General features: G+C 40.8%; 1 protein-coding gene across 4 annotated transcripts in view; it reads right to left on the bottom strand.

The window, feature by feature from the left end:
• Positions 1–4,263: 4,263 nt before the first annotated feature.
• Positions 4,264–22,799, bottom strand: part of LOC148037627 (uncharacterized) — a 214,651-nt gene continuing 196,115 nt past the window's right edge. The window contains exon 6 of one of the 4 annotated variants that reach the window (XM_087677344.1): positions 4,264–4,352. In XM_087677344.1, the coding sequence (XP_087533470.1) occupies positions 4,341–4,352 (12 nt within the window). In that variant the 3' untranslated portion in view covers positions 4,264–4,340. Of the gene's footprint in view, positions 4,353–4,684; positions 5,260–22,799 lie in introns of those variants that run through there. The other 3 variants (XM_087677334.1, XM_087677337.1, XR_015690794.1) reach the window with 3 other exon arrangements.

Genomic DNA, 22,799 nt, shown 5'->3' with positions numbered 1-22,799 from the left:
GAAGATGGGAAGGAAGAATATTTGAAGTTGGAAAATAGGCTTACTAAATGGGAACACACTTGCACCAATATAGAGATGTTAGAGGGAAAAGAGACACTGAATCCTTTTTGAATAAGGAGGTACACTTACATTTGGTGATAATGATAATGCAATTGATTAATTCTTTAGATTTGAACCTCATTAGCCATTCATGATAAACCCCTAGGTTAATACTTGAGTGTTTGACTTTTGATAGATGAGGACAATGGTCGTGTGTTAAAAATTTCATGGGGTGCACTAAGGTTGGAATTCAAGGTGAGATTATTGTAGTTACCAAAATGTAGTACTTTATCCTCAAAGATCATGTCCAATGTATTTTGAGTACTCTAGTTACCTACACTCAAGATACAAAGTATTATAATTTGATCATGATTACAAACATAAATTTGTGTTTTAAGTTAGATAGTTAATATTCAAATCTATGTTGCCCCTTTTTTTTAAATATCATATAGATTCTCAAAACTAATGATAATACCAAAGTAGATAAAAACAAGAAAAGGCTAGTATAAAATTTCTCATCCTTGAAATCAATAGATTGCTTCCCTTGAAGTTGAATAAGCATCATTCTAGCACACATCATTCATAAACATTGGGAGATATTGGATTGTCTTTTAGAAGGATTGCCTTGATCCTTGAACACTCAAATTTTTACTACTAAACATAACAATAAATTAGTAACAATTTTTATCAAAAGGCTTATTATTAAGAAATAGGTTTATTAAAACATCATGACCAAAATTGAAACAAAAAGGGTTTTAAAAATTTAGATTAACTCTTCGTTATTTTTTTAATTAGATCCTATTTTTCTCTCTCTTTTTTGTTTTTCTCTTATTTTAAATAGAGCATTTTTTGAAACATATTTTGACATGTCAGTGCTTCTCATATGACCTTGAAAATTTAAGAAATTATGCCATTTCAAAAAAAAAAAAAACCTAATTTGATCTACATTCTTGACCTATGCTATTAGACTTTGTTCCTTTTTCCTTTCTTGCTTCCTCCCTTTCTTCTTTATGTGCATTATGTGTGTGTGTGTGTGTGTGTGTGTGTGTGCACATGCATGCATGGCACGCGTGCGCGCGCACACGCACACGCACACGCACACGCACACGCACACGCACACGCACACGCACACGCACACACACACACACACACACACACACACACACACACACATGTATATATAGGTACATATGTAAGCATGAATGCATGTATGTATGCATTAGTATGAGAAGCTCTTTATTGAGAAGTGGAATAAGCAATAAGCCTAACGTCTAGAAATTAAAAAGCATGCAAACTTATAGAATACTACAAATTTACATAACTAATTTTTTTTAGAAAGAGTAGAGAAAATCATGATAGAACCTAACCTTCTCCAAATGATAACTCTAGGTAAACCATGATGGACAAAAATAGTCTTAAGAAAAAGATGAGTGGTTTAAGGAACAGTCATAGTTTTTTTTGCAAAGTAAAAAATACACTTGTTTACTAACCAATCAAAAACATTGCAAATAATAAATTTTCAGAAGCAATGAAAAACCTAGTATTAAAATCCATTGAGTTTTCTTCCCAAATATGTATTGTTTTCCATGGTATCTTTTAGCAAGTTTTCAAGATTGGCAATCAAAACCAAAGTTGGCAATATCCTTATCCATATGAGCCCACTAAAAAGTGTCTTCTAGGTTATGAAAGTGTGGAGAGAATGCTTGGATGACCCATAGAAGGAGGTTTATGTACTTCTTGAATTACAAAAGAGTGAAATGGATGGGTTATACAAAAGCATTTCTCAAAGAAAAGAAAACCATTTAGATGAGCAAAAATGTCAATAGGAATCCAATTATTATTTGAAATATGAAGTAAAGAATCAAGAAAATTAGGATAATTTATGTAACTATCCTTCATAGAATCCAATAAGTAGAAGTAATCATAGAAATGTTATTCATAGCAAGATGTTGACTTAAAACATTGGCAACGATATTTTCATAACTAGGTTTATATTAAATACATAAATAAAAGAATGAATAAATGTGATCCATCAAATGTGTTAGAAATTTGTGGTTGTTGTGACAAAAGATGTTTGAAGTTTGTTGGCCAATTTCAATCATAAATTTAGAACCCATAAGATAGTGTATCTATGTGCATAATGCATAAACAATAGCCAACAATTATTTATCATATGTGTTATATTCCAGTTCAAATGGTTTAAGTTTATAACTTGAGTATGCAATTGGGTGAGAATTTTGCATCAACAGAGAACCAATATCTAGACAACTTACAGAGCTAAGTGAAATGGACGGTCAAGACAAGGCAATTGTAAATAAGTACATAGATGAGTGTGTTTCAATAAATCAAAAGATTTCTACTAGCTTTTGATTTTAAAAAATCTATTTCTTTATGAACCTACAATTCTAGTAACTGATGAAATCACTTGTAAACCATATTTCTAACTAGAGGCATTTCAAGGTGCAAGAGGGTCTGTTTCCAATTATTCTCCTCCACCATTCTAGTTGTTATGCCTTCTATCTCTCCTTGATATTGTAAGATGGTACCTCAGGTGGATTTTCCTTGTTTCAAAGCATTGAAGTCTTAGGATCCAAATGCTTTTATCCAATTGTTTGAGGTGGCTTATGATATTAATTTTCCTAATCTCAGTGGTTCAACACATCAAGAGACAATCATCAAATCTTATATGTAGAAGAAGGGGGCAACATGACTGGCAAAGGAGCAAGGGTGAGCTACATGTGTGGCAATAAAATGCCACTTTTGCCAAGTGCTTGTAGTAGCACAAGTATGACACCAGACAATTGGACCATTTGTGGACTTTGAAGCAAGGTGATTCCATTGTTTAGAGCTACGCTACTCGATTGGACCTGTTACTGGGTAGAGTTAGCCTTTCGGCTAATGGTGAGTGCTCCTTTTGTTAGCTACTAGTGCCCACAAAGTACTTGAATCACATCATTTCCATATGCACAAGATTGAAATGGGGGTTGCAAGGAAAGACTCGTTATATTTACCCCTCCCCATAGCTACTACGAGACATGCATATATCCAATATAGCACATCTCCTTGATACTTTTCCTACCAGACAAACACAAATTGAGGCTCACAAAACCCTTCCTTCCTCATACATTTGCTCACATCATAAGGTCATCAATGTAACTTCTTATGCTCATCAATGCGCAAAATGTTCATATGAAAGTCCACCATTTTTGTGGTCATGTGGATACTCCCCTAGCTTGATCATTTACAAGCATTCCCAAGCAATGCATGCAATAGCAACATTTCATGGAGGCTTGTACATAGTCTTCTGTTAATGAAATACAAGTCCTTTTGAAGGTAGATGCTCCACATTGTCAATATAAACCTCACCTCCATGTGAGGTATTATCTTCGAGGATCACATGCTATGTGTAGTTGCTTTCTCACTTCCAGCTTCAAAGACCATCTCCATATAGAAGCCCTATATTTTGATAGGGATATAGACAATGAGTAGCCCACTATATCAACAAAGTAAGCATTACATCCATCCATTCACTCAAAGCTATTAGGAGAAATATCCGTAGATTCAAGTGTTTCAATATCACATAAGCTTCCCTTAATCCTATGGTCATTGGATAAAGATACAAGGTCCTCAAAAGTAGAAGAGTTAATTATATTCATCTGAAGTGCAAGCTTATTGTTCACATCAAAGTACTTGGTCCTCCATAACTACCATGCAAAAAATGTTATTTCTTTATCATGTCCTACTAGTTCCTTGGAATAATCTTTAATCGATGTAGCCATTTTTTCCTTTAAGTCATACAACCCACATCTTGTTAGTATATCTTTTGAACACATAGGCCTAGTATGGCTCCATTATTTGCAATTAATAGAAAACAACAATACATCACGTATAGTACATGACACCTTGCTCTCAATTTCCTGTTTAGACTTTGCTCTAACACAATCTAGAATAGCTTCATTGACATCAATAAGAGAATGTTCTGGTAGTGTTTTTGGATCAAAAGGTTGATACATTGGGTGTGAAATAGGCTTCATATGTTCAAATAGATCACATCCACAAAAAAAAGAAAAAAAAGCTTTTGCAAATTTTGGTGCTTCCACTCTTTGGTGCTTCATCAAAAGTATTTGGGTGTTTGCATTCCACTTTTAGCTTCATCAAAAGTTTCATTTTATTCCCCCATATACCCCTTTCACATACCCAAGGGGCTAGTCTCTCAGGTAATGACAAAGGCATCTTCCCATGGCTCCAACAACTTGCATGTCTCAAGACTTTTTTCCCATAATTGATCTTATATCAGCCTGTTACTGCCCTATCTATGCAGAATACATAACAGGACAGAGAATGCTTTATGGGGTAAATCCCAAATCTCATAACCAAAACTCATAGAAACTCAAAACTAACCACATAGAGACATAGAAACACTATCTTCACTACAAATCAGAGAATAAGAAGTAAATCACAAAGAACATGCTACAAATAAGAGAAAGACACAATGGATGATGATGCCAACTATCAAATCCTCAATATATCCAAATAAATCCATCATACATCAAGCATTCTCTGTCACACAAAAATGCCTCAAGCATTCTCTCTCACATACGAAAATGACACATAGAAATGCCTCTTCAAGTCATGTTTTTTAATTGCCTCAAAACTGTACTTCATGAGGCACTAAACTTCATAAGAAAAATAAAGACTACCTCACACATAAGACTAACATAACTAAGGTCCAACCATACCAAGGATATAATACATGATCCATAAAGTGTGAGACCATGACCATGGCTAACACTTGGCACAGCCATGACACGAACCCTTGCATGATCCCTAAAGTCAAAATGCCTTATACAAAACTTGACATACCTAACGAAAAAAATTATGCCTTACCCATAACCTTGCACCATGAAGTAAGCCACAAGAAAACTATAAGTAGAGCCTCTCTAGTAAGATACTTATAGCCTTTTGAATGGTTGCATAATCCCCTCAAGAGACAGTCAAAACAAAACATAAAGGCATCACATAGTAAGTATGAAATAAGTATGATGAACAAACAAAGAAATAGATCTGACAATGGTACATCAAAGTAACTCATGAGCTAGGAGGCTCATGAGCATCATGGGAGTCTGTAATAGACTGCTCATGGTCATGCTGCTCATGTGATCCAAGAGGTGAAATGTCCATGTCATGAATCTTATCCACTGTGAGCTCCCTGATCTGCACCTGGTTATGAATATCATACAATACATCATTAATATCAGCCTTGATAACATCAACATCAAAAGACTAATTTTTAGCATGATCAATCCGCTTTAACACTCTACAAAGTAGTAACCATTGCCACAAGTCTATGATACTCAACCTGCATCTCATCAATTTTCTCCTTAAGAGCATTCTTTTCATGAATAAATGCTTCCATATTTTTAGAGACAAATGACTGTTGTACAATTGCATATGGCCAAGATATAACATCTGACATCCTATTAGCAATACCCACCCACTGATCATGCATCAAAGTAGTAAATGTAGCCCTCGTTGAAGCCAAATCTTGCTACATAAAAACAAACCCATCTAGATCAACCTCCATGTCATTCAAGAGTTGCTTTTCAACCTTTAGAAAAGGTTGCAAATGAGCATCCAAGAGTACTCTATCAGCCTTAAGCTTAGCATTTTTCTTAGCCAACAAATCAAGTTCACCATTGAATTTATCATGCATATTAACTATCCATTCCTTGAAAGCAACTGAAGACAATTTACATTTAGCCAACATATCAACATAGTCATCAATATGCCTCTGTAAAGCACCCACCTCATTATCATGCAATTCCCTCATCTTTTTCATCTCAATATGCATTTGTTTCCTTTTAGTCTCCATGCAAGCCAATTGCTCTTGCAAAGATTGCACTTCATCCAACTTCACTACACCACTAGCATGCATTTTAGTCATGAACTAATGAAAACCTGTCATAAAAGAACAAGCTTCCTCAAGATTTTGAGAGACATAGGCATTTGAAACCACTTTCATGTCATCAGGAAAACCAATACCTTGCTGCAACGAATCACTATGTTTAGGCCTAGGCATATCTTGATCTTGGAGAATCTTACAGTTTTCTTTACCCTTGTAATCACTACATCTTCAAAAACATTTGCATTTTTGACATCAACATTCAACCACTCAAAAATTTCCAAAGACATAGAAATTACCAAAGCATTAACATGTGAGATTTCATGAGAGGAAAGATTCATGAACAAAGGATCCACCAAGTCTTTTGCCTTATCATTTCCAGCATCAATCAAAGCATAAACATGAGAGAAATCTTTGTCATAGAGATCAATAAGTATGCCATCCCCTAATTTCTGCCTCTTAAATGCACTAACCTTATCCATTTTTGGAGACTCCTAAAGAGATGGATGCATGGTTGGGCACACAACCTAAAAATGAGCATACAAGGCCACCGACATAGATCCAATCCTACTTTTCTACTGTCATTTCCAAATAGTTGGTACATGGACTTCCTGCATCAGCTCATCATACAAGGTTCTAGGCCAATTAGGAACTCCAAAATTTTATGCATACCATAAAATACCAAATGTATCCTTTGTATTGACATATGCCTTAATGAACAACAAAAACCTTTGCATAAACCACTTTATGAAGAATTCTCTTTTTGGGTTCACATGTCTCAAGACATATTTCGAGCACTAATAGCAGGTCCAAATTCATGTTGCATCACTTCATCAGTACACCTCCAATGCTTTGGTCCATCATTGATTTCAAGAGAGAATAATTAAGCCAAAAGAGAAGGAGTAAGTTCCAATTGACCACCAATTTTTTCACTCTCTCAAATCATCAACAACTACTACTGGGAATGTACATTGTTACCCCAAGCATCCCAATGAAACTCATCAAAATTAAGCAAACCAATCTGCTTCAACCAGCCCCTGGTATTGGGATCATTTGTATCCATAAGAATAGAACAATCAATCTCATTGGTGTGGACAACTCACCATCGTCATCACTAGACATGGTAGACAATGCCCTTAGTGTTGAATCCTTGGCTTCTTTATAAGAAGTAACATCTAGAGGACTATTGCTCTGACCCTTGTCATAATTAGGAATAGCTCTCAGCTATTGTCTTTCTCTCTTTACAAGAAGTTTAGAAACCTTTCTTTGCCTCCTTTTTACCATAGTAGCTACCACCACAACCTACTGAGAAGCAAAGAGCCAAAGACATGAAGAACACGAAGAAAGAAGATGGCGTGGAGTTGCAGGATGGCGCTATTGGATGGGTACATGCGTCAACACAAGTGTCTTCTTTCCCATGTGATCCGAGTTTTTTACAAACTAGATTTCTACCACAAAATTTGGCCAAAATCCCTATTAAGAGCCTTATCCATAGCTTAAACCCTATATCTTATCACTTTGAGTTTACTCCTCAAGCACTATGTATACTACATTGCTTCTCAGTTATGATAACTCTAGCAAGTGGAAAAACAAGTTCTTAGGAGGGATGTCAATGTAAAGGGTAAAAGAGATGGGTTATCTTAGTGAAAGTAGAAATGGATTATACTTAGGGATTGAGGGAGTGCATAGATTTTTCCAAAGGACTAACTTCTAACTACACTTGGGTTCCACCTACATCGCCAAGATTTGGGATCTATCACCATCATTAGAGGACACCTCACCCTTGTACACAAGTCAATGTCCACATCATGGTGTCATTTGAGTCTTACACAAAAGCTTACAAGCATGGATCCCCTCTGTCACATACTTATATGTATATAAGGAATTAAAGTCAAAGCAACTTTAGAAGTCTTTTTTAATAATTTTAATAAATACCAAGGAAAATCTAATTTCAAGAAAATTCCCGCGAAACCCGACCGGTCTTGACTTAATCTACAAAGTTGCAGAATAAAATTTCTTCAGATTCTTCACCGATTTGAAGTTACGAAGACGTAAAATGCTGGCTACTCCTAGCAAATTTCTTCTCTCTTTTACCCCTATCACATCAACTTTCCATTTTATCATTTTTAAAAATATATTATAATAATGTGCTTTGGACATTCACCTCTTGTAATTTAGCTCACTTTCTCTAGCTTGTCTACCACCATCCTTGGCTTCTTGCATGATGACCAAGGTGGGGACTTGTCCCATTCACTATTCTCCATATTATCAAAGATACCATACATCATCTAGGATTATATTAATCAATAAGATTAGCTTAATCTAATACCTCATGGAGGCTATATAAGGTGCCCATGGAGATGTAAAGAGAGACACAATCACAAGCACTTGAGAGCGCTCTAGATCATTAAGCCGAAAGGGAGCCACTAAGAGCACATTATACAACACCCTCATGCTAGTCTATCTCTTTGAGGTAAGCTATGAGCGAGTCTCTTTTTTTATATAGCATTCCATGAATACATAATGGCAAGCTTCCTCTACCTCTTCTCCTCTTGTCTCTCTCTCTTCTCATCTCTCTCCCTCATTATCATATTCTAATATAACATCTAAATCATATGTACTCTCTTTTAATTCTCCCTCTACATTCACACTTAAGCTTATTAAATAAGACTTTCCATGTGCTCATGGGAGAAATTAGGAGCCATCACCTCTCTTAACCTTCCATCATCTTCATTTTCCTTAAGATGGGCTACAAATTCTCCCTTATGAAGTTGTGTTTTGGTTCTTTCCACTCACTTAGAAAAGAGATGTCCTAGCCCTTTGTCTAAGTGGTGCCATTCTTTAGCTCTCTTAGTGAGGATTGGAGGTTGGGTGGGGTAAAAGGCAACCCACTCATCTAAGGAGTTGTTATCTAAGGAGTTGTTATCTTCTTCAACGAGTGTTTGTCAAGGGATCACTAAGGAGAAATCTTCATCAAACCCTATTCAAGGGATTCATTGCTCAAGAGTACCACCACGGTATCCAAAAGAAGCTCAAGAGAATAAGAATCTTTATTGACAAATGGCACGTATGCGAGTCAAATAAGTTAATTACATATACCCTTCTTACTTCAAGAGAAATCTTGCTCTCATCAAGTCTCTAGGTCAAGGCATTGTATTGAGTGCTTTGTGTCTAGTGTAAAGATACTCCCTAAGGAGCCTCATTTTCAAGTGGTGAAGGCACTTTCAAATTCGGGGATTAACAAGATTTTAGAGGGGGAGTTACACATCAATGGTGTGTGGTATTGGCGAGAGGCTACATATGGTGATGCGCTTCAACTACTACTAGCAAGAAGGCTCAAAGTAATTAAGAAGGTAGCTATCGAAGCCTATGAACTTTACAAGGCTAATGATGGTCATACCAAAGCGAGGCTAATAACTATGTGATCAAATCCTTCGTATCTTTTGAATGGTGGGATCAAAACATTAGGATGGATATGTGCATTAGTAGAAAGATACATTTTCAGCAAAGGTTGGCATTCTATTTTGGAACTGAGAGGTTGACAAATATCTTGTTGTCCCTTGACCCCATAATATTCCCTATTTTGGATTATAACATCTCCTTTAACGTGCACATATTCATTCTACTCGAAGTGCATCCCATGAACCATAGGGATTTGTACGGATCTATTCGTCCTCTTGCTTGGCAAACCGTGCATATAATAGCTAGCACAAATCTTAGGTTCCAAAATATCATAAGGCCCTCGTCATCTTGCTGAGATTAATGCATTTGTGAATCTATTTATTCAACCCTTAATAAGATATAACTTTGGCCTAGATGTATTTATCTTTGTTTTGTATTGAGCTAGATCAATATATTTCTATCATGGCTTTTCCAAGCTTTTTTGGGCACAAAGAGGAGAAAGCTCTAGACTTTCTAGATGACTTAGAAATGGCCTTCCTAGTCTCAGGCCGGGATGATGAAGCAACCAAAGTACGTGCCTTCTCTTTAGTTCTAAAGGGTGATGCTCGAGTGTGGCATCAAGCTCTCCACGAGGCTACAAGGGGTAACTGGGAGGATCTCAAGACTACATTCTTGCACGAGTACCAAGATACAAAGCCTCGTAAAGATCTTTGGAGACAACTCCTAGGTCTTCGCCAAACCTTACCAAGGGAGTACCAAGCATATGAAAGCATGTTTGTAAAATTGTGGGATAAATGGACAGTCTCCTTAGCCAAGGGAAAGATAGAGTACCTGATTGCCTTAAGAGATTATTTTCTGACCGGACTCTACCCTCTACTAAGGGAGAATGCCAAGGACAAGTTTCCCACATCCTATGAAGAATCACTAACTTATGCTAGGGAGAAAGATAGGAAATTGAAGTATCAAGCCGAGTTGAAGGGGGGAGTTGAGCCCATGGAGGTTTTACCAACCATGACAAGGCCTAGAGAAATAGCAGAGGCCCCACCCAAACTAGGAATGCCACAGCAAGAGCTCCTACAACACATTACTAATCAACTTGAAAGCCTTTCATTGAATTTAGTGCAAGGAGTATGGCCCCCTCCCCTCGCAAATGAAGCAATCGAGCCCAAGGAGACAATAAAGAGAGTATGTTTGCTATAATTGTGGGGAGAATGACCATGGTATGTACTTTTGCCCTCATCTGAGGCATCTGTCAAGAAACGGGTTTCAACCAAGGAGGGGACAACAAGTGACACTACCTAGGAAGAGGCTTGTTCCACTGAATCCATGGCCTCCATCGCCAGTTTAATTTCTCCAGCATCCTCGACCACTTGCATAGGTGCCACTCTTACCTATCTAGCTGCCAAAGAATCATGACATCAAGATGATCAATTTGGATGAGAGTGATATCAAAGGGAAGGCCAAAGTAGCAGAGATTGAAGCAATGCTAGTGAAGAAAGCCCGTACAATTGAGAAGATGGAGCCTACACCATCAGAGGAGGACTCATTCATGCCAACGCATTGAGTTAGATGATTTTTCCCTAGGTAAAGTACTAGAGCTTATGATATACTTGCAGATGTGAGGGATCAAGGGCCAAAAATTTCATGGCCACAATTACTGTAACTATCTCCAATAACAAGGTGATAATGGTCAAAGATGGTAAGCATTAGACCCATGAAGAATAGATACATGAATGTAATCAAGGCTAGAAAGACGAAAGATATTGCGCCTCTAGTGGAAGCCGAAATCAATGGGTAGAGAGTATCAAAGACATATATAGATGGAGATACAGAGATTTGTGTTCATGGCAAAAAAGTTGATGCATCGTTTGGAATTAGAGGTAAGTAAACCTATTGAATTTGGGGCCAAAATGGCTAACAATGTAGTAGTAAATTGTTTGGGAGTTATAAAGAAAGTCAAGGTAAAGATGTGTGGAGTGCAATTGGAGCTTGACATGTATGTAATGCCAGTGAAGATGGACGACTATCCACTAATTCTTGGGCGACCATGGCTAATGGAAATGAAACCTGGACAAGATTGGGAGACATGGGCTTTAGAGCTAAGGCCACAGAAGGGGCTACAGAAAAATTGAAGAGTACTATTTACAACATGAAGGAGGGCCAATAGGAAGATCTTGTGTTAAAGGCCACCACTGATGAATGGAGTTCCAGTGAGGATTGGTCATCTACGATAGAGGACAAGTCTTCTAATATGGAGGAAGAAAGCTCTCTAAAAGCGATGGGGATTGCATTGAAAGGGCCTTCTAGCAGTGAAATTCTGTAGCAGCTTCCAAAGGTCGAGAAGGAGGGGTGGCTAAGGATCTATCAGCTGAGGAGAAGGCAACCTGCATGTAAGTGGTGATAAAACACTCCGCACTTTTTATTTTTGATTATGAACATATCACAAGTGTGACAATAGTACAACATCACATTAATCTAAAAGATGGAGCCATGCAAGTGGTGCAGTGGCTACGACGGTTGGGAGTAGTTCAACAAAATGCTCTACTCATTGAGGTGCAATGATTGTTGAAGGCAGGCTTCAGCTATCCAGTAGGGGACTCATAGTGGGTTTCACCTATAATGGTGACACCTAAGAAGAATGACAAATGACAAATTTGTATGGACTACAAGCCACTAAATGCTGCAACAAAGAGAGATCGCTTCCCTCTTCCCTTTCAGGATGAAATACTCAACAAGGTGGCCAGGCATGAGAGATACACTGTTTGTGATGGGTATTCAGATTATTTGTAGATCCGAATAGCTGAGGAGAATCAACAGAAGACCACCTTCATCACGCCTTGGGGGCGTTTTGCCTACAAAGTAATGCCATTTGGATTAACAAATGCCCCACCTTCCAATGATTCATGAATTATGTCTTCCAATCATATTTTGGTAAGTCCATCAGGGTATTTATTGATGATTTTTGTATTTATAGTTCTAAGGCTCTACATCTAGGAAAGGTGGATAAAGGTTTCAACCGCCTCGCACAAATGGGGGGCAACTAAACCAGGAGAAGTGTCGTATTGGCGAAAGAAGTGTAACTTTGTTAGGGCATGTCGTAAGTGAGAGGGGCATTGAAGCATATCTAAACCAAATTAAGGCCCTATTGGCGGCGCAATCACCATCTTCTGTGAAGCAACTAGCCTCTTTCATTCAGAAGGTGTGATATATGGGGCGGTTCATTCATCTCCTCTCCCAATTAGTGTTTCCACTGCAACAGTTGACCAACTCTGAGGATCTCCTATGGAGTGACAAAAACGAAAAGGTACTTTCACGAGGTGAAGAAGGGTCTCAACGTGCTTCCCATAATTATCAAGCCTTGCTGGGATTAAGAGTTTTTTGTCAACCCAAGTTTTAGGGAAGATGCTCTAGGGGCAGCACTAATATAAAACGATGCTAAAATTGGCCTGATGAGGACAGTTTACTTTTCTAGTAGAGTAATAAAAACATCAAAACGAGGGTACAAGATGGTGGAGGTGATGGTTTTGTCTCTAATGTTTGTTGTAAGAAAGTTTCATCCTTATCTTCTCCCTAGGCCGTTGTCGTGATGTTATGAGGACACAATGTGAAAAAGTATGGAATGCATCATCATCTGACTTCTTTATTGATCTAGAGAGTCAATGTGATCTAAGCTATTAGTACTAGTGTGAAATGCATGGATTATCTAAAAATACTAGAATTTTGGATAATTTTAGTCTATTTTTGATATTATTTATTGTAAAAATCTGAAAAAGTTAGAAAAAGCTTCTAGATTAGGATGGCATGCAAAAAGATGGTTGCTTTTTTAGCCAATTAGGGGATTTTCACAAGAAGGATAGATTGACGAAATCGTGCGCGTTGCAATTGCTGTAAACAAGTTGAAAACTGCAAATTGAACGGAAAGAAGAAGAATGAGTGATCTAGGAGATCCGTGAGCAGGTGTCCTATGGTTTTATCCCCCTTTCGGAGCCAATAGAGCCATCAGATTTGGGTTTCGAGCAGTAGAGAAGGAGTTGTAATTTTTATGCACATTTTGTTCTACGAAGAAGCTCCAGGAGATCTAATGCTTGGAGATTGCTTCTAAGTAGTGCGAAGATTCCAGGTTCTTTCAATACATATTGATTCAATTCATTATGTTTTGTGTGTTTACCACTTGGATATTCTCTATCTTCTCTTTCATCTCCTATCTCTACTTCCTTCTACTTCTAATCCCCGGTGGATTCGACCTTTCGACAAAAACCCCTCCGACATTGGTGAACCCGATGTGAAAGGTCGTCACAGAAGAAGGAAATATAAGATGGAAGAACCTTCGAATACAATCTCCAGTGATGTTTTACAACAGTTGGTGCAAAATATAAATATGCTTATGCAAGTACAACAACAACAATATGTGATGCAAGCTTTAGCTCAAACAGAAAGTGTTGTGATGAATGCTTTGTAAGCAGTTGAGCGTGAGGTGAAGTTATTCAATGGCATGAATGTATCTGCATATATATATACCTATTCTCAAAAGATGGAATTCTTTGGAGTGGCTCAATCTGCATGGAGCCAGTATTTTGTACGTGTTACTATTCATGAACTAAAAGCATGGATTACTAAATTATACTTGCAAGATGCAGAGTGGGTAGCCTTCAAAAAGACACTCAGGGAAGAATTTTACATTGACACTAGTTTGATTACGCGCAAGACTTTTCAGAAGTGGATTATACAACCCAGTAAGGGTCTTGTGGCTACAGAATTGTTAAGAGAATTTGAAAGTCGATTTGAGGAGTTGGATCTCGCAGAACAGCAAGCTCTTGCAAGTCAGAAAATTGAATTGTTTCTACAAGCAGCTGATCCTGAGCTTCAAGAGAAGCTTGATGATTTGTTGGAGGATCAGACTACTGAGACAGGTTTGAAAACAGAGTGGAGACATGTCAAGGAAGCTGTTAGTGTGCTTGTAAAGAAGCATAGAAGAAGAGAAAGATTGCATATCTTTAGCTTGCCCACTACTGTTACATGCAAAACAGTTGAAGTATCCAGTAAGCCACCTGCTTCTGTGGCTAACCCTATGGATATACATGCTATTGTTCCCTCTGTTAAGAAAGATGTCTTGGATGAATTGGTCAAAGGGATGCAGGATCTTCAATTGAAGGTTGCAAAATTGGATGAAAAAGGACAAGAGGAAAGGGGACGGGCATCAGCCCCTAAACTTGGAAAAAGATGTATGTGGTGTGAAAATTTGCAGCATGAGTGTTAACCCTCAAACGAATGAAGGTGGAAAATCTGGAAAAGCTAAAGTAGAAGACACAGACAAAGGCCAAGGCAAAGAGAAACGGAAGACAAAGACGCACAAGGAGAAGAGTCCTAAATAAGGGAGAAAGGCGCACAAGGAAAAGCGCAAGTCAAAACTTTTGTAAAAGAGCGCAAGCGCATCATGGTTTAATTCAAGGAGCGCTGGGCTCTCACCCGTGCAATTTGTAAATGTAGACGGGCGGTGGAAAGGAATCTAGGAAGATAGAAAGACAATGGAAAAAAGGGCAGGCTATGGCCGGCCATGTAAAAAAGGGAAAACGGGGATGACCGCCCAAAAGGGATTTAGGGTTTTGTATATAAAGTTGAAAAGTGAATGAGAAGCTCATTCTTGTGTGTGGCCAAAAGTAGCTCTCCTCTTCTTCTTCTTCTTCTTCTTCTTCTTGCTTGCTTGAGCTTGTGCTTGAGAGAGGGAGTGTGAGAGTGTGAGGGAGTGAGTGTGTGAGGGTGAGGGACCGAGGATGAGAAACTCTCCATCTTCTCCTCTCTTCTCTTCTCTTGTCTTGCTCGCGGCAATGGAGCTTGGAGCTTGGAGCTTGAGGATGGAGCTTGCTTGAAGCTTGCACTTGGATCGTGGAGCTACCGAAGTGCGCAAGAGAGGAGGTAACTCGAACGGCACGGAGGTAAGCTCACTACACCCGTAGATATGGATGGCGCGTCGGTTATGTGAGAGGTAGCCATTAGTGCTTGGCTTGGAACGCTTGAAACAATAAGCAGTCCGTGGGTCTTGGCGGTTGAGTGAAAGCTCTCACATTTTGGTTCCGTTGCCGAGACCAACAGATTCAAGCCTTGAGCGCTTGCACGCTTCGAATCGAGCATCAAAGTAAGGGGTTTCCCCCGAACCGGTGCTTGAGGTAGATAGGTAGGAAGCGAGGGAGTTTGAAAAGGTAGTCGATCTCCTTAGCAAGTAGGTTTTTGGTTTTTTGGATTTGGAAAAGCATGTTGGAGTAGTGTAGGTGATTGCTTTGTGATTTGTATGCATTTAGGATAGGAAAAAACAAAGAAAAAGAAGCAAACAGTAGGGTTTTCTGTTGCTGTATAACAGGCTATAACAGGGAAATAGGGACACATACCCTTGGAATGCCATTTGATTCGAGCACCACAGTGATTCGAGGCATGTTTGGCATTCCCTTGTAGTATCTTGCACCTATCTCGAAGGCGCTGGACGATTCGGTGTAGTAGACATCAGTCTAGAGGCATCGCATGCAACTCGCGTACCGTCGGCTGCATAGTCGGACCAGGCCATCCGAGTCCCAGAATCGGATGCTCGTCCAATCGGACCACTCGAAATCGGACACTCGGACTGGACCACTCGGACCACCCTGTCCGATTGGACACCTTGTCCGATCAAGAAAATCGGACCCACCCTTGTCCGAATTGGACCAATCAGAATCGGACCAGTCAGAATCGGACCAGTCCAGAATCGGACCACTTTGTCCGATCCGATTCCCAGAATCGAACATGACCAAAATTGAACCACTGGGCCGATCGGACCACCCAGAATCGAACGTCCGATTCTGATAATCGGAATCCTAAAAATCGGACATCTGAGAATCGGACAGAAAACTATCAAAATCAAACAGGTACCTAGAACACAAATTTTGACACATCTAAACCTCAAGATTGATCCCAAAGGCTATGTAGAGCTAAAGGCACATCACAGATCCATGACCGGGCTAAAATTTAGAGCACGTAGTTCAAAATTTGGCTATAAACGGTCCTCCAAATTGCACATGGTGTTTATCCTAACGGCCCTACGGGCTGGGGGGACTGCCCCCTCGGACCCTCGTAGAGGGGGCTCTGCCCCCTGCCCCCTCCGCACCTCCCCCAAGTAGGTTGGAGAGAAAACGCGTGCCATGACAAGTCCTCCAAATTGGACCCTAGAGTAGTAATGGCTCTACACGAGCATGGATTCTCACTTGCAAAAGAGCAACCAAAATCCCATACCCGAACAGAGAGAAACAGAGACCCTAGAACATCAATGGGCCAATCTAGCCATCAAGGGAAAAAAGGCCACGCCACGAGAACACAAAGACATTGTGTTCATACCATGTCTAGTCAGAGCGAAATGCAACATCAGCAAGCTGCAAATGCCAAGATGACTAGACATGACACTCTTGACGAGAGATGTACCTTGAGCAACACTGCACAGACAACCCAAGACATTGGTGGAGAATCCACGTCTGGTCATGGAAGTGGGGACTCAAGGGCATCTGTCAGAAGGCTTAAATTTACAAGCCAGGACCTGGAAGATGAAGACATAGTACCACCTGCTTATCTTAGGGTCAAACTCACCGCGAAAAGAGAGCATACTATTGATGCTCTAATTGATAAAGGAGAATATCTTGACCTATGAATCATGGACCCTACTAGGCCAACCAGAGCTGACACCGACTAATGCAACTCTTAGTCCTTATGGGGGACCTCCACAAGCACTCATAGGGAAGTGCAATATCCTTGCGACAATTGAAACGAAAAGCTTGCCTATCCTATTTCATGTTCCTCCAAATAGTGCTAGCTGCGGGAAAGAAACCCTCCTAGGAAGACCCTTCAAAAGGGTGACCAAGTGTGAGGCTGACTATATAGCACAGAGGATACACCTGACACTACCAGATGTGAGGATAGTCACGACCTTTAGCAAGGGTGATCTCATCGAACCTCGAGGGAAAGGCAAGCAAGGTGCTGACATAACGGTCAAGCATGCTAACGAGAGCAAGGACTTGTTGAAAAAACTAATACAAGCACAGGTCAAACAACGAGGGCCAGTGAGTGAGGCCATGGCTGAACCAGGAAGGTCAAGAGATAATGCCAAGGACGGGCTTTGGACTTACAAATATCATAGAAGACCCCAAAAGAAGCCCAAAGCCTTATAGACGCAGGCATCGATGGAGGGTCAGCACAACGCCACGATGGATATCCAAAGCGTTGCTACGTGCTTAAGGGTACTATGCATATAACCAATGGATTTGGGTACCAAAATCCCCTGCTAAACCTCCTCCATCAGCTGAAGGCTAGAGTGCATCAAAAGCAATGAAGCACAGGAGGAAATCTAAGAGAAACTCTAGGCCTCGAGGCAAGAAACTAGACATGATTGTTCGGAAGAAAGAGCCTTAGCCTAGCATGCTAAATAGACAGATGTCATATGTAGCCATTGAGCATGCACAAAAACCATTAGTGCCCAAAGAGCCTTTGATTTCCCAAGGGGAGAACAAGCATCATAGGCACAACATTGCTCAAGGCAAGGCTGATCGCTCAACAAAGCAAATGGCACAATCATCTAATAGCCTCGAGCAAATCATTCAGCCAGTGCCAAGTCCACCTAAGAGTCCTAGATCTCCTACATCCTCTTTTTCCAAACGGACACAGGAAGCACAACAGTGGTTGTCAAGGGAAACTGCTCAATTCCAATCTCTATCTCCATCTAAGCTTCCAAATTTCCAAGAGGTGGGACATGATGCCATCTGTAGCTCTCGACCCAAGGATATGCATGAGCAACCTAATGTGACTAGATCAACTCATGCTCGATCTACACGGATGAGTGCTCAAAGGGCAACAAAAGACACGGCCACTCTCGATCGCCCTAGGGACTTGACACCGCAATCCACCAAGGGTAGCCAGCCGACTAAACTAGCTGCTACTACTTCCAATCAGGGATCACAGCAGTCACAGCCCTTGGCTATGACAATGTCCCTTGTGGAATGTGTCCTTAGTAGTTTACCTGTGGAGGAGGTGTCGCAACCAAATCCCTTGACAACTCCAGCACTTTCAAAGTGCCTAAAGCCTAGGCTGGAGGAGTTAAACACAAGGGAATTGGCTGAAGGGCTAGACTCTCCGAAAAGGGAGGTAGTTGTGCTCTCACAACCTGGCGAGGCTATTCAGCAGGCCACGGCCATGTCCCGTAAGGACACACTAGAGAAAGAGAATGCTGAGGCCCAACCAAGCACATCAACGGTTGACCTAGTCCAGGGTCCTGAGTCGTTGAGAGATGCACCTTCATTAACCAAGAAAAAGAGGAGAAAACATCGAAAACAACAGCAGCTACAGGTGGTTGTGGACCCCAAGAACGTTGAGACCAAGAGCACTGGAGAGCTGGGAAATAAAGCATCAAGTCTATCCACCAGTGAATCCATTGATGTCTCTCCTAATAGCGGTGAAACCTCAGACACATCCATGTGCTCTGAAAAATCAAAGCAGCTGTTGCCATCAACAGTTGCTTTCAACACTCAATCCATTGACAATAGAACTCACATCAACCAATCAAGAGTGAATACAACACTGTCACGACGGGATGACGAATTCACACTAGTCATACCCAAGGAGAACCATGACGCAATAACGAAGCCTCAAGAGAAACATGGAAACCCCAAGAGCATGAGCAATCCTAGCGTTGACCAATCTTGCTCAATTAGGCCTGAACCCCCAGCTATGCTAAAGCCTAGACAAACTCCTAAAACCTTGCATGAGATGGCAACCGAGCAAGCCCTCGTTGAACATAGAAGTATCGCAGAATGCTTAGCTGAGTTGGATGCTAAGCTCAAGGTGTTTGCACGAGTTTACATCCTTGCGGACGTGGGCACAATCCCCAAGGAGCAGCTTCGAGATTACTTGCCCTTTCCTCTATCCTGAGAAGAGCAAGAACACCTTAACGAGCACTATGACAAGCTCCTGCATGAACGCATGTGACTCATCTCTGACGAGGAGGTTGACGAACTGCGTTTAACCGTCACGTTCAATGAAGTGCTCTACTGACCGAATCTCGTAGACATAGAGCAACTAAAGCTACTATCAGCAGGCCAGAGTCAATTTGAGCAGCGTTGGTGCGAACGCCGCGTTGCAGTGGCCAAACTAGGGGCTCAAATCATGATAGTCTCTGAGGAGCGATTGGCCAAATGGCGATCCCAAAGGGACCCAACCTATGTGGCACCAACTTCCCTTCGAGTGTGCTGATTGCCATTCGGGGTACAGACTTGGCTAAACCTAGCCAAGAAAACTCTCTGTTTGATAAGGTTCTCACTGAGGAGGAGCTACATGTTGCCAGTAGATTCGGACAAGGGTCCATGCTGCTTGATGTGGCAAAATATCTATCGGTACTAAGTAAGCTGCCACGAGTGCTGGATGCATGTGCCACGCTCCAGTACAACCCCGAGTTCTACAATTGGTTCTTATCCTCGTGAAGTGACATGGATTCATAAATATGTATATAAATAAACACTGATTTTTGTGTCACCGTGTATAAACAATATCAACACACACAAGCAATGATAGTCAAGCGCAGGGAGAAGAGTTGGGTCTGACAGGCTAAGCTTCTCAAGTCCTCTCATCACGCATTTAAAAGCCGTGTGACCATCCCCACCTCCAAGTGAAGGGCATGCAACCCACATTACCATCATAGGAAGCCTTGACCAACAAGTCTGATGGTGTAGACAGGGTGTAGTCCCTTTCTATACACCTTCTTCCCTTTCCGGTCTATCCTTCCAAGGAGGAGCCCTGCCTAAATCCATGACCGCCAGCCGACGTAACTCGGTGTGAACCAAGATCTGCTAATGGTAGGAGGCTAAATATACATCACGGGGGCCATCTCTCTACAACAACACTGCATGTCCCACCCCTCCCCTTCTCATCCTATGCGCTTGATAACCTGCACTATAATCCCTTACATATGAATGGTCTTATCATGTGACAAATCCTAATCCTTGATTCGCATCTTACAGGCCCCTCGCAAGGAAAACATGGAGAACCAAGCGCAGCTAGCTTGCAAGGACGCTCTCTGCAGCCGACAGGAACATGCAGCACATGCCCCTCCGCCGGTGCGCTACGTGCCCACTCTTAAAAGGTACGCCAAGAAACGGGGCCCTAAGCGACACTGCCTCGGACGAAGGCCGAAGAAGCCGCGGGCCAGAGGAGCGGACGCTCAAGGAGGCGCACACAATGTGGCAACACCAGTGGCACGGACCCCCAACGTACACTTGAGTACCAGATGCTCAAGGGCAGAAAGGGCAGCTCGGGATAGGGAAGAATTCAATGAACTATTTAGAGGCATTTTGGAAATGGTGGCGGCCCGAGACTACACCATTCATGTCCCGGCCGACATGTTCCCTGCCCAACCCTACGGGAGCCCCGCACCAGCAGAGCCCCAATCGCCCAACCACCCAGACTCGCCCAGCCTCGTACAAATAGAGTAGCCCCATGTTGTATAAAGGCTTATTAAAAGCTACCTGGCCAGGACTCTTTGTCTTCAAATGGTTAAGTGTTGACATGTTCGCCGATAGATGCATATTCAGTGTATACATATTTGGCAAAGGTACAAAACACGGATGTACTTGTGGAAGAAAAATGAAAAAGAGATGAAGATATTGTAGGGAAATCTAAAAGAATGACAAGAAGAAGTGTGGATCAGCCTAAAGCTGCAAATTAGCCACCTCTCGAGCACATTATGGAAGAGGTTGGTCAAGAGCAAAAACAAGATAACAAACAAGAGGTCAAAAAGAAGGGCAAGCAGCTAGGATATAAGTTGCAATCTGACATTGAGACAGCCAGAGATCTTAAGAAGGTTCTTGAAGAGCAGATCTTAAAGAGTCGGGCGAAATTTACCTTGGGAGAGGTGCTTAGCATTGCCAAGCGAGAATTTCATGATGAGATCATTGACATAATTAAAAGGAAGCGTCAGTTTCTTGATGATACCACTAGTGCATTGCTGCAATTTGAAGAGGAAACTGGTTTGTTGGATATTCGGGCTGAATATGAGCATGAAGTAAGTACAAGATGCTACTAATCAATGGACAGCATGTGAAAAAGAGAAGAAAGTGACTGAAAATGCATTGTCTTGTAGCAATATGCATGGTGGAGTAAGGAAAATGCAACAATATGGAGAAGATTTTCTAGGATTTATTCCTCAAAGTCACTACACAAGAAATCATTGGGCTAGAGCTACCACTAAATGGTAGTCAAAATAGGGGAGTGTGAAACTCCTTGTGTTACTTTACTTGACCATGGGTATGAGATAAATGTCATTGAGTAGGGATTGTATGAAAATGGTGCATGGCCTGTGGACACTGATCATGGTTGGCGTATGAGGGCTGCAAATAATTATTCGGGGGAGCTCTATGTTGCATGTCCTAATGTAAAAGTGACGATTGGTAATGTACAGGAAGAGCAACACTTCTTTGTGCAAGATAATTCCTCATATGTAGTGATTTTGAAACAGCCCTATATTACAGGTGTGCATATGGAAACAAAGGTGCTTGATGATGGTTCTGCTTATGCAAGAGTCAGAAGCAAGGATGGAAGAAAAGCAGTCCAATTTCTTATGGTTTGTATTAATTATCCTAGAAATCAGGATACGCTTCAAGAGTCTCCTTTGGTTCCAAACGCAAGGGAATTCAAAGACCTGGATTTTCATTAAGCACTGCTGTAATGCGAGGCTACAGTAGTGCTATTCAGTGCTGTACTCGCCTCTTGATGAAATGAAGCATGTATTTACTATTGGTAATTCTCAGTTTACAGTAAAGAGTTCATGTTGGTTTAAGCCTACGAAAGCTATGTGTAGGGCTGAACGTATATCTATGAAACGGGCTATTAAGAAACTGAGAGCGTTTGGGTTGTTAGCTGAAAATGATGGCATTTCAAGCATCTTTTATGGGCTGAATATTAATAACACTATGGCTGAAATTTCAGCAACTATACATGTAGCAAATGAGGTTGAAAACAGAGTGTTGTCAGTATGTTCTTTGGATATGTATAATGTTATAGCATTGTTTGCTCAACAGGAAGGAGTACAATGGGCTGAAGCACTTGTGGAGACAAAGTATAAGACAGTTGACAAAAAGGTGAAACCAATTACTTTGCCACTTCCACCAGAGAGTGAGGGTATGTATGAAAAAGTGTCAAGGCAGCCAAGCTTACGAGATCCTAAAGATATAGGTCATCAGTTTACATCTGAAATATTACAGGAATTGAAAGTTGGTGCAGAAGGGTTTCTTTTGCCTGCTGAGAGAGACTTTTTTATACAGATGTTGGCTAGACATGGGAAGGCATTTGCATTTCAGTCAAGTGAAATAGGTTGTGTAGATCCAAATGTTGTCTCTCCTATGGTCATATCTACTGTGCAACATGTACCATGGAACTTGATGTCTATTCCAGTGCCTAA

The sequence above is a fragment of the Lygodium microphyllum genome, chromosome 4 (assembly GCF_053477565.2).
Source record: "Lygodium microphyllum isolate KBCC chromosome 4, Lygodium_microphyllum_v1.1.10, whole genome shotgun sequence".
Classification (NCBI taxonomy): Eukaryota; Viridiplantae; Streptophyta; class Polypodiopsida; order Schizaeales; family Lygodiaceae; genus Lygodium; species Lygodium microphyllum.
The sequence above is the reverse complement of the archived record's forward strand: the minus strand, read 5'-3'. Positions and strand labels throughout refer to the sequence as shown.